This window comes from Acromyrmex echinatior, chromosome 11 (genome assembly GCF_024713525.1).
Source record: "Acromyrmex echinatior isolate Ae372 chromosome 11, ASM2471352v2, whole genome shotgun sequence".
NCBI classification, from domain to species: domain Eukaryota; kingdom Metazoa; phylum Arthropoda; class Insecta; order Hymenoptera; family Formicidae; genus Acromyrmex; species Acromyrmex echinatior.
The window spans coordinates 825,025-836,977 of record NC_141862.1 but is presented as its reverse complement, the minus strand read 5'-3'; the positions used below and the strand labels follow the sequence as shown (position 1 = coordinate 836,977).

At 34.8% G+C, this 11,953-nt stretch overlaps 1 protein-coding gene across 1 annotated transcript in view; it reads left to right on the top strand.

Annotated features, from left to right (window-relative positions):
- Brf (Brf RNA polymerase III subunit) overlaps positions 1–11,953 on the top strand; it is a 61,849-nt gene that overhangs the window by 34,335 nt on the left and 15,561 nt on the right. Inside the window, exons 6-9 of the mRNA XM_011051002.2 lie at positions 9,676–9,825; positions 9,932–10,025; positions 10,155–10,287; positions 10,690–10,786. Coding sequence (XP_011049304.1) covers positions 9,676–9,825; positions 9,932–10,025; positions 10,155–10,287; positions 10,690–10,786 — 474 coding nt within the window. The remainder of the gene's footprint in view (positions 1–9,675; positions 9,826–9,931; positions 10,026–10,154; positions 10,288–10,689; positions 10,787–11,953) is intronic.

The window sequence follows — 11,953 nt, the reverse complement described above, 5'->3', positions numbered from 1 at the left end:
TCAGGAATTTGATTGGACGAATTTAAATATTCTAGATATTTAAATAAACGTTTAACATCCAAAATGTTATTTATTAAACTACAAAAAAATAGTATAAATTTACAATCAGATATTGAATGTCTCAATCATGTGTATATGGACATTCTGAATAAGTTTTAATTCTCATGTGTTAGTAACACTTTACAGCTCCTAGTAATATTTTGTTTTTATATATATAAAATAGTGGTGTTTATTTATGTTTTCACCTTCATATTCTCTCTCATATATCTCTCTCTAAATATTCTCTTAATTAACAAAAAAAAATTGAATTGATCCTTGTGTGAATCAAAATTAATATAAGCAAAATTAATATATATTAATATCAATGCATCTGTAACCGTGTAAAGTTTTGTAATGTATAATTATACAAAAATATATTTTTTAACGTTCAATAAACGTCTTTTTAATATTAAATAAAGATTTTAGTTTTTAACATTTTAAAGAACAGTTTAATGTGCAAAAAAATTAGAATAAAATTAGAATAAAATTATTAAAATACTTTATTTATTTTCATATTGGGGCTTAATTTTGAAGACTTGTTTTCAAAATGTCATTTTATTAGAAATCTCATAATGTTGTGACTTATTCTATCTTACATAATTTTTTACTTACGAGAAATAGAATTCGCGTTCAACTAGCAGCGGTACCGCGTACGGATTGTTAAATAATTAATGTGAAATTAATATTGAATTAATCTTAATGAACGTTAAATGTTTTTTTTTTCAAGTCATTACTACAAATGAATAATTAATGTAAAATAAATATTTAATAAAAATATTTAATAAAAGAATGAAGTATTTAATAAAAGAAGAAAAAGTAATATATAACATTGTAGCTAATTATGATAATATTTTTATTAATGTAATACAAATGGTCAAACGCACTTTCTTATCGACTAATTCAACACTTATTAAATCATACTATTACTACTACTACTGAACAGCTATTATTTTTAACAACAAGGAAAGGAAAAGGAAAAAAAATTTAGAACGTATTTTTAAAAAAAATCTTATTTTATTATTTTTTTAAACTTGATACATTTCTTTTTGGCGTTGCCACTAATTGTATATTTTAAATACATTCTGTAACGCACAATTCTTATCATGTTTTACACATAGTATTAGTAACATCTAGATTATTCAAAGAATCTATATCTTCGTAATCAGGATCCAGGGTCTCAATGATCAAATCATCGCAATCGAGTATATCCACTAACCATTTGTATTTTTCACATCCTTTAACGTATACGAGAGCCTTATTGTCGTCATTTTCTTCCGCACCAATTACAACCATCAGGCTTTTCACTATGCTGTACGGGATCCCGTCTTCCCATTGCAATCCATAGTGATAAGCACTCAACCATGAAGTGCAATACTTTTCGGATTTTGTCAAGAAATTCCATGGCCTAGGACATGTAAAAATGTGATAAAAGAGAATGGCTCCTTTTCTCAACACCGCCACTTCCTTCATGATAAATTTCTTTCTAATGATAAATCCTTGCAGATCTATAAACGTTGCTACGGTCATAGCAAACGATTTTTTGAGACTATAATCGATTTCGATGAATCGTATATTTTATAACGTGTCGGAGAATGTACTTATTATTAGATTATTTTGCGCACAACATTGGTTAACGGATTGTACTGAACCACGCGATCCTGTATGATGAAACGATAGGCTATAGTATTTACAAACACATTCTCCTTGCAATCAAATTCTATCGCGTACATCCACAATAGCGCTCTTGATGGATTCGTTTTGTCGCGAGCAGTCAATGACCACAAAAAGTTCTTTTTCGACAAACGAGAGCACGTTGAGCAGCGTTTTTTTGAAGCATTCGGTAATATGTTTTACGAAAACGCACGTACATATTAAACAGAATGGCGTATCTCTTTTTATCAAAATCCAAATTCAAATCATCGTATGGATAAAAATCTGAATTTAGATAGAGTTTCACATTATTCAAATTACAGTTGCATCTTGAAATATGCTGTTCTTTCGACCGGTCTGCAGAGCAAAGATAACGTATCGCGACTTCTCGAGCTGAGCAGCCGTTTTGATGGCCCATGAATGTTTGGTCGTGTTTTGTAACAGAGAATATTCGTACAAATTCCACGAGCGAAAACTCATGTTCAGATAACAACCGCTTTCCAATGCTCGTAGCATCAGCTTATTTATGTCGCTCAATAATACGTGCGGCATTCGCCACTGCATTTTGAATAATTCAAGCATTGGGTCTATCGCCGGATCTCCAATCAGACAATTATTGTCGTTGCACGAACTTATCAAAATCAACTCGTGGCGAGCGTTAACGACCATGCGTTTATAATCCTCGCAAAAGCTTAACAGCATGTTGAGCAGTACGCAAAAATTATAGTGTCCTTCCCCTGTGTCAGATTTAATGTTCCATCCAGCATTCATCGCAATCAAAGATTTGTCATACGTCAACGATACGTAGTTCTTAATGGTTTTGGTAACTCCGACGTTTCTATTGCGATCAATCTTCACACTGTTGAGTTTATATCGAATTTCATCAAATATGAACGGGACGCAATTATTTGCCAATATCGCGGTAGCATCCTGGACCTCTGTTCCTCGTCAGTTTTCCTTCAACATATAAAAAGCTTTTGCACGGCATCTATAAATCCTATTGCTGTATTCTTATCTCGCTGTACCCAAACGTTGTGTTGGCAAACGGATTGTACGTGTGAGTCTCAAACTTTACGATCGTCGAAGATTGGATCATCCTTGATGTTTAGGATATCAGTCATCTCGAAAATTGCATACCGTGAACACCAAAGATTTTAAATATTTAACGTTCGACACGCTGAGCTTCTTCTTCCTGATGCAGCTGGATGAGCGAATGTTGTCGAGCGGTGACGTTACCAGTCTTGTAAAGAATGCGTTATTTCCCTGCGTTCTATAGGCTATGGTATTTGCAAGCACATTCTCCTTGCAATCAAATTCTATGCGTACATCCACGGTGGCGCTCTTGACGGATTCGTTTTGTCGCAAGCAGTCAATGACCGCAAAAGGTTCTTTTTCGACAAACGAGAGCACGTTCCATCCGCTTCGCTCCGTTCAACACGAGCATCTTACGCTCGCACTGTCATCGTCACATATGCAATTTGACGATAATCTCTTCTCCTCGAAAATAGAGCAATCGCCCATTTTCGTCGACAACGCGTACCATTAGATCGGTAATGCTCCTTGCGATGATTGGCAGATAAAAAACTTGTGCAGGCCTTTCTGATATCTTATATCCCGACGGCACACTCGGCGAAAATTCGTGTATCGTGTGCGCGTTTTTGCCGTTGCAGTACTCGTTCGCGATCACGTTACACTTTACGCGAATAACATTTACATTCATTATGTTGATCGACACATCCAATTCGTATTGCATCTTCGCGGTCACATTTGACGAGAATCCCAGCAGCGATGCTGTTGAGCTTGCCAAAGTTAATTCTGTAGGCGCATTTAATCTCACATCTCATCGTGTTGTAGTTTGCGCGGAGCGTTAGCGGGTATTCTCCACTCTCGCCATTGTCGTCATTATCGATGTTATTGTTGCTATTGTCACCACGCACTATGTCAACAGTTTCAAGCGCGTCGCGGTGCGGATGTTTCCATAAAATCATGTTTCAAAAATTTGTTGTCTCGCATTTTGTATGAACTCTTGGAAATTATAATTTCCGCGTCGTCTTTATCGAAATAAAATTTTTTGTTTGATTCATTCACGTTCGGTATCGTGTGATGAGTCTCAAAGATCATCAGACCGAGCTCGTAGTCGTCGTCACACAACTCTATAGCAGGAAAGTAGTTTGTCGTGAGAACACTACTCTTCCCGTTCAGCGTAAGTGTCAACGACATTACGGAAAAAGTGTTCGATGAATACTGAAATTTCGCGGCACCTCATCGGGCTTTTTAAATTCGCGCGCGTCGACCGTTCGTAGAAACCGCGAGCGCATCTATCCGCAGATAGTAATTTGATTGTACGTATGATAGGACGTGCGATTATACTCTATCGTCGTAACACGAAATATCGCACCAGTTCCTTGGGCGGTCGAAGATTACCGAAACTGTCAAAATACCACTACGTGGTCGTTCCTTTTCGTATAGATTACTCAATGAGTATCTGGCCCCGTCGCATTGTCCAGATGCACGATACCATTTTCGTTTCGACACATATCGCTTATCGATAACGCGTTACGCATGAAAACATCTCTAAAGTACGCGTATACATCTCGTGAGCATGTCCAATTGCATGTTGGTAGTTGCACCAGAGCATTTTTATCGTCTCTTAGGCGATTTTTTTTCTTCTTTACTGCTACACTCTGTTCGCGTTTGTAGGAGCTGAGATACAGTCCGCGGCCCTGTTCCATCGCGCGATCGTGATGTTGCAGCTCCTCGAGCTGATTTTGCTGTCGCGCGGTTTTGCTATTGTTTATCACTTTCGCCACGCTGGCCGCTCCGCCAATCAAGGACTCAAACGCGCCCAACATTGGCAAAAACGATAACGCGTCGTCTCGATTCGCCGTCGGTAGTATCCGCTCTTTCGTCACCTTCTTTCTCGTCGTCTTCTTCTTCGATTTCATGCTGATCTTGACTTTCTTTGCTGTCCAGACGGTAGCAATGGCGACTCTCTCGCTCAGAGCCGAATCTCTCGTGACTTTATCGGCGAGCATCTTGTCCACCGCCTGTATCTATCATGAGATCATCGAGAATACGCAATGTCGTGTTCTCGGCACGCCGCGTCCAACGGATTTATGCCCGTGTTATCTCTGGCTAATCGCTTCGTAAGCCGAGTGCCTGAACCACCAAAACTGGTAGCCCGGGATATGTAACTCAAAAGGAAGCGCGTTTATCGCTCGATTCAGAACGGGCGACGTCGATATTCGCTACAGTCCTTTATCTTCGGTGCCGGACCATCGATGTGCGTCCACTGCCACGACTGATTGTAGTGTTCGTCCAGTGATAGGTTCGAATCTCCGGATCCGATTTCACGTGTTCCGGAAGCTTGTCTCACGCACGGTTGATATAGTCACCGTACACGCGTAAGAATACAACCTTCAGTATATATTACAACTGCTTTGCACTCAAATTCTGAATGTCGAAAGGATGACATAGTGCGAGATATATTTTGTTACTGCACGTTTTCTATTTTTCGATGCTGTATACATTAATGGACACGTCGTTAAGACGTTCGAATTTCGTTACGTTTTTTAACATTATAAGAAATTCTATATTTTGGAAATCCTGCACCATCGTATAGTGTGGGTAGGAAGATTTGCGATCCGCGTTTCTTTCGGCTGGGTACAGAGCGGCGACCACATGAAGCATGCATAATCCATCGATCGCATTAACTACTGTTCTCTTCCTAGATAGCACAATAACGTTTTAAAAATATATTTAAAACGTACATATTGGATGTTTTGGACATATTAAAAACATCCAGATTAGATTCATGGATATTAAAAAAATGTTTTAAAGTCATCCAGTGTTACCATTTTGAATTTCTTAAAAACATCCATTTTAAATCGCAATGGATTAAAACTGGTCTAAATTAATATATTAAAGCCACAATCAAAACAAAATGATTCTTATATGAGTATTATTATTGATTAATATCTTATTCCAGAATACACATCATAAAATTATGATAAAAAAAAAACGTTTTTCCCTGAATTCAGGAACTAATTTCATAGTGCTTTGAAACGGTCATCCATCCGGTTGCATACCGCCATCCACTATCCTTGACTTCTGAAATCATATGGAAACCGCTGTACTTCGATGATCCACGAATATTTAGATAATCATGGATGTATAATTATGATACATCTGTTCAATATGGACCTAACAGAAATTTGTGCAGTTCAACTGAACGTCCAGTCAGTTACTGTCTAATATTTAATTTTAATATTAGGTCATCTAAAAAGTATCCGCGGTACTTTGTCACTAGATATATAACTATCAACACACATCTAGTGACAAAAAACCGCGGATACTTTTTAGGTGACCCAATATAACAACTATTTTCAGGTTAGGAAATCATACGCTGTACTTTCACAGTACCAATTATCATGTATATCTAGTCTTCGATTAGAGATCTCCACAGTCTCTCTCCTATCGATAATAGTACGGCATATTGATATGTACCATAATGTACCTAAACAGTATGTAGTATAGACTTTTGTTTCATTGAAAATTTTCAACACAACACAGATGTCCTAGGAACGTCCATAGGACGTTCAGAAGACATCCGTACATATTAACAAAAGTGAAACTCCTCGTGCGATCTTAAAAAAATTTTTCACTTGTCAAGTCAGCGAAAACAACACGTCGCGAGCAGATTTAGAAAATTTTTTGCATGAGATGAACATTTTTAAAATGTCCAAATGTGAACGTTGCGTAATGTACGTTTTTAAAACATTCGTACTAAATTCATGGACGTTCGGACTAAATAAAAACCAGATTTGGATGTCCAATGGACGTTGTGTGCTGTCTGGGTTTGTCATTATCTTCGAAGCACATCCCACGCGCATTGGATTACACTTATTGATGTTTATTGTAAGATTCACGATTCGCAACAACGCCTACCCACGCACGTTCTTGAAAAGAACGCACTCCTCGAGAGATGCCAACATGGGTTCGATGTGTCTCTCATATCACTCACGCAAGTTCGATATGTGAAAGAGTTCATAGTTTTTAGTATTAATACTTTTATTAATACATTTATGATCCATCATCAATTCGCTGTTAAATATAGTGTTCAATTTTATATAGTTGTCTTTCTATTGTGTCTTGCACTCGCTCGAGCATTACACTGCTGATGTCTTCTAAAAATCGTCGCGATATAGTCCGCGTTAATTACCGCACCGGTTAAAATTCGATTTTCAAACGCTGTATCGATCTCTCGCCACACAAAAGATCTTTTCGTTATTATCACTGTTATTGCTAGTGCTCGCGTAATCACCACCAAAATGCAGAAATTATCTTTCTAATTGAGTCTTTGTACCCTCGAGTCATGCAATTGTAGCGATTAGAAATTGTCTGTATCTAATGGAGAGCCGACGCTTGACATGATTGCATTTTTCAAGATGTTTAATAAATTCATTGCACTCTTCTATCCACGTGAAAGGATCCTTCAAGGTAACAACTTGGTGGGATCGCTTCAACAAATCGCGCTCTGCTTAACTGAAATCTCGACCCATGTTTATAACGATTTACTAACGTAAGATGAGTTCGCTCTCATAGATTTCAACGTACTATCTGACACATTTCTAGACTGAATTTATTTTGTCTGTAACCCTCTCTTTTCAGAATAGAGCATTATGCGTTCATTTTCAAAGTATGCTTGAAAAAACGCTCTATCCTCATAAAAATTTATGAAAATATAATTCTATCGAGTTTCACTTACATTTACACTTCTATTAACCTTGAATCATATTGTAAAAAACATATTCGATTGTTATGTCCTCTCCCAAAAAAGAATAAACGGGAAAAAATTTTTATCAAGGGAGGGAGACATTGCGTTTCAATATCATCGATTTCGATAGTCAGATGTTGGCACTCGATTAATTGAAACTTGATCGTATTTATTTAAAATAATTAATAAATGTTGTTTCTAGAAAAATTACATTACGCCATATCTTGGCCATATCTTGGCTTGAAAAAACGGTTGGAACATATACCGGCGAATACCCTTTGCAACACTTTTCATTTTATAATCATTTGTTTTTTGTATTATTTTTGTTCATTTTTTTTTTGTTCATTGATTTTGGCAATATTCCCTTTTTGTGATGTTTTTTGTTGTCTTGTACGTGACTGTAGTCCCCAAAATCTGTAATATCTTACTGCCACTCCGCATGACGTCATACCCTCACCTCCGAAGAATCCCCCGCGTCCCGCATTCTCCTTGGAGCTCCCGAATTAAAACCTTCCCCCTCTCTCTATTACACTAATAAATTTTTATTTTTACAGTAAATCGGTACAATGTACACTATCATTCAAAAGTTCATTGTCAGAAAAGCTTGTGATTTTCTCGAATCTCACAGAAAGTAAAAATTTCAATTTTTTTGAATCTCATCTTAAGCAAAAAAGACAATAGTCTAATACATAATTGCATGATATCATAAATCAATACTTTCTGCATATTTTAAAAGAATTTTCAATTAATAATAAAAGAATAAACAAAGAATTGGAAAGGATACGGGCAGGAGTCAAGCGCAAATAATATATATATAAAGTGTGAAACTTCTTTATTCATTAAAACGCGCTTACATATTTCGGCTCACTTTTGAGCCTTCCTCAGAGACAACATAAACTAACATATATTAGGTGTTGGAATTAATTCGTAGCGTTTTACAAGTGATGGGAAGTACTTTCATTAATGTATTTTTTAATGCTCATGTGAAATAAATAACATTCTTTCATTAAAAAACGCTACGAATTAATTCCAACACCTAATATAAAAACTGTGAACAAAAATTATCCTGCCATGGTGAGCTCCCTTACATCGAGAATTTAAATGTCGGAATTAAAGCCAAAAAGAGTGAAAGAAAAAGGAAAAGAAAAGAAAATAAAGAAAATAAATTAGGAAATATCATAAAATAGAATATGGAGAACTAATATATATCAAACAATTTTAAGATTATAATTAATTATTCAGCAAATATAAGGACGCTCATCATGCTCAAAAAGTACCATATCGCAAACACTATAAAAATAAATCAAGAACCGGCTCCTGATAATGTTGGCCAGTATCAGACAAAATGAGTCACTTTTTATTTATTAGTTAGTAATTTTCCGAAAATAAGTAAGTGTCTCTAGTAGGTGCCGGGTTTTTCAATAGAAGGCTGCAATATGTTATATAAGGATAGATGTACGAGTTTGAATGAGACACAGATGTATGAACTATGAATTTCTGTTGAAGTTGACAGAGTAATAATATATAATAAGAATGATAGCAAAATGTCAGCAATTTGATGGAGCCAAATTGATAGCAAACTCGATCAGATTTTGACTACAAAACCATAGCCATCTGTGTCCGCATTTGGCTATAGATTTGTCGACAAAGCCTGCTGACAGGCTATGCCAGCAGATTGGTGACAGAAACCAAGCAGAATTTGCTCGAATTAGATTCTGCTCTCAATGTGCTCTCAATCTGTCGTCAGGGTATGCAGGCCTTTGTTCAGTTTCTGCTATCAATCTGCTGGCATGTCTAGTAGGCTTTGTCATATTTCTGACAGCAATTTACGATGTCAAAATACAAATTCTATGTATAATTTGTTGCCTTTCTGCAATCAAAAATTGGTAGCAGACTCTGCTCAAAATCTATCTGTACAGGCTTTACTATCAGGGAAATGAATTAAAAATATCGCTATTGTTGATATTTTTAATTTGAAATTAAAAAAATTTTATAATATGAAATTAAAAAAGTTATCACTTCAGCATCCCCTGCTAACTGGAGCAAACTTACCCTAAAACTAAAATATCGTATTAAAATTAAAATGTATATAAAATAGAACACATTACTTATGTTATTTAAATGAGAAAATAAAATACTTCAAATAAGTTTTTTGCCCAATATATAGAATGAAATAGATTGTACAAATTTATATTCTTTATCTCATTTAGATCCTTCTTTATACATCATGAGATTTGCGCATAAACTTGAGTTTGGTGATAAAACTCACACCGTATCTATGACAGCTTTAAGAGTCGTTCAAAGAATGAAAAGGGATAGTATTCATAGTGGCCGTAGGCCATCAGGTCTATGTGGCGCAGGTAAATATTTTATTATTTTAATGTATTATGCGAGTGTGTGTGTATATATAATGTATATATTAAATACATTAAATACATTAAATACATTAAATTTTTTCTGCAATAGCTTTATTAATAGCTGCGCGATTACATGAATTTAGCAGATCAACTGCTGATATTATAAAAATTGTTAAGGTACATGAATCTACTCTACGTAAAAGGTAATGTAACATACGAGAAGTAACACTTTTCTCAGACATCTATATACTTGTATAATATCTTATTTTTATTCTAATTATCAAGTGTATCAAGGATGAAATGCTTCAATGATGGATTTTTCTTATATATAGGTTACTGGAATTTGGCGATACACCATCCAGTGCCTTAACACTAGACGAATTTATGACAGTGAATTTAGAAGAAGAACAGGATCCTCCAGCATTTAAAGCAGCACGTAAAAAGGATAGAGAACGTTTACAAAAAGTATATCATTTTTTTTAATTTGTAATATTTTTTGCTTGTGAAAGCTTAAAATTGAGTTATTTTATGTCAGGCCTGCGAGGTAATTGTTCGCGAGCCAGTCGCACCGCTTCCTCCAACTCGATCCAGCCGTTCAGGAAATGGCTGTCGTCATGATACCTATCTTACTCTCCATAATAAACTATTAGAAGCTTCAATTTTTTTTCTTCTTTGTTACATGACGTAGAAGTTTCCAATAGTTTACTATGAAGAGTAGAGCCTATATCGCGATAACTGACAGTCCCTGAAGGCCAGTGGAGTTGGAGAGGAAAGCGCTTGGCGGCGCAGCAGGCTCGCGAGTCACTATCTGATAAGCCTGTTTTATATAATACTTTTATATTCTAATAAAATTTCTGATTTTTTTAGTTAGAAAATATAGATATGGAAATAAGTGAGCTGCAAGCAGAAATTGATAAACAATTAGAAGATTATAGAGTAGGAAAAGTAAAAAAACGAAAGGATGGTAATTGTGTTTTTATAACATACATTCTCTATTAACAATAGATTTAGTTTATACTATAAAATCGAGTGATACGAGATAAAATATTTTTGTATTTCTACATTTATGGAATAATGAGAGGGATTCATTAATGTAAAGGACATAACAGATACAATTGCCTTATAATTTCTTAATTTATGTACAGGGTGTTAAAAAAATTTAGCATTTAGCATTTATATGGTAGATAGTACACACCATATTAAGTAAACATAGATCGAAAGCTCAACCTTTTCTGACATATAAACATTTTCGTATGTTAGCATGAATGGCTTATTTGCTATACTAATAAATCATTAATAAGTAAGACTGTTAAAGCTTATAACGATCAAAGCTGGATCTTTAATGCTTTAAATAATTTAATTAAACTATATATATATATATATATATATATATATATATATACACTATATATGTATATATACACGTATATATACCATATTTGTAGTCATTCGAATTGCACGCCGAATTGATTTTCCAGACTTATAAACACAATTAAACTATTGTAATAATATCACAAATTAAATTAAATTGACAAGTAAATTTTAATAATGATGTTCAATCCTGATATCATATTAGAAAGATGATAAAGTGTTGAAAAACGGTAACTAAATTTATTGCAAGAAATATTACTTCGGCCGAGAGGCGAATCCGGATCTCTTGTATTTCGTACGAGTGTCCTAAGCCTTTAGACTACCGAAGCAAATGCAATTAAACTAATAATTTAATTGCGTTTATAAGTTCAGAAAACCAATCCGACACACAATTCAAATAACTATAAATATGATATATATGTATATATATAGTATATATTAGGTTGGTGCATATGAAATGTCGGATTTTTAAGTGAATATATAAAACTGCATATCTTTTTTCAAAAACTGTTTATTTAATCAAAATATGCTCCATTTGTTTCAATACACTTTTCTCAACGAGATTTTAATGCATAAATGCCTGTCTTAAAGAAATTCTGATCTTTAGAATCAATAAACTCTGATATGGAATTTTTTAGTCTTCATTTTTTGTCTTCATTTTCATACTGTTTAGCCTGTAAAAACTGTTCTAAATGTTTTAAAAAATGAAAGTCGGTTGGCGAAAGATCCGGTGAATAAGCTGGGTGCTGCAAAATTTCAT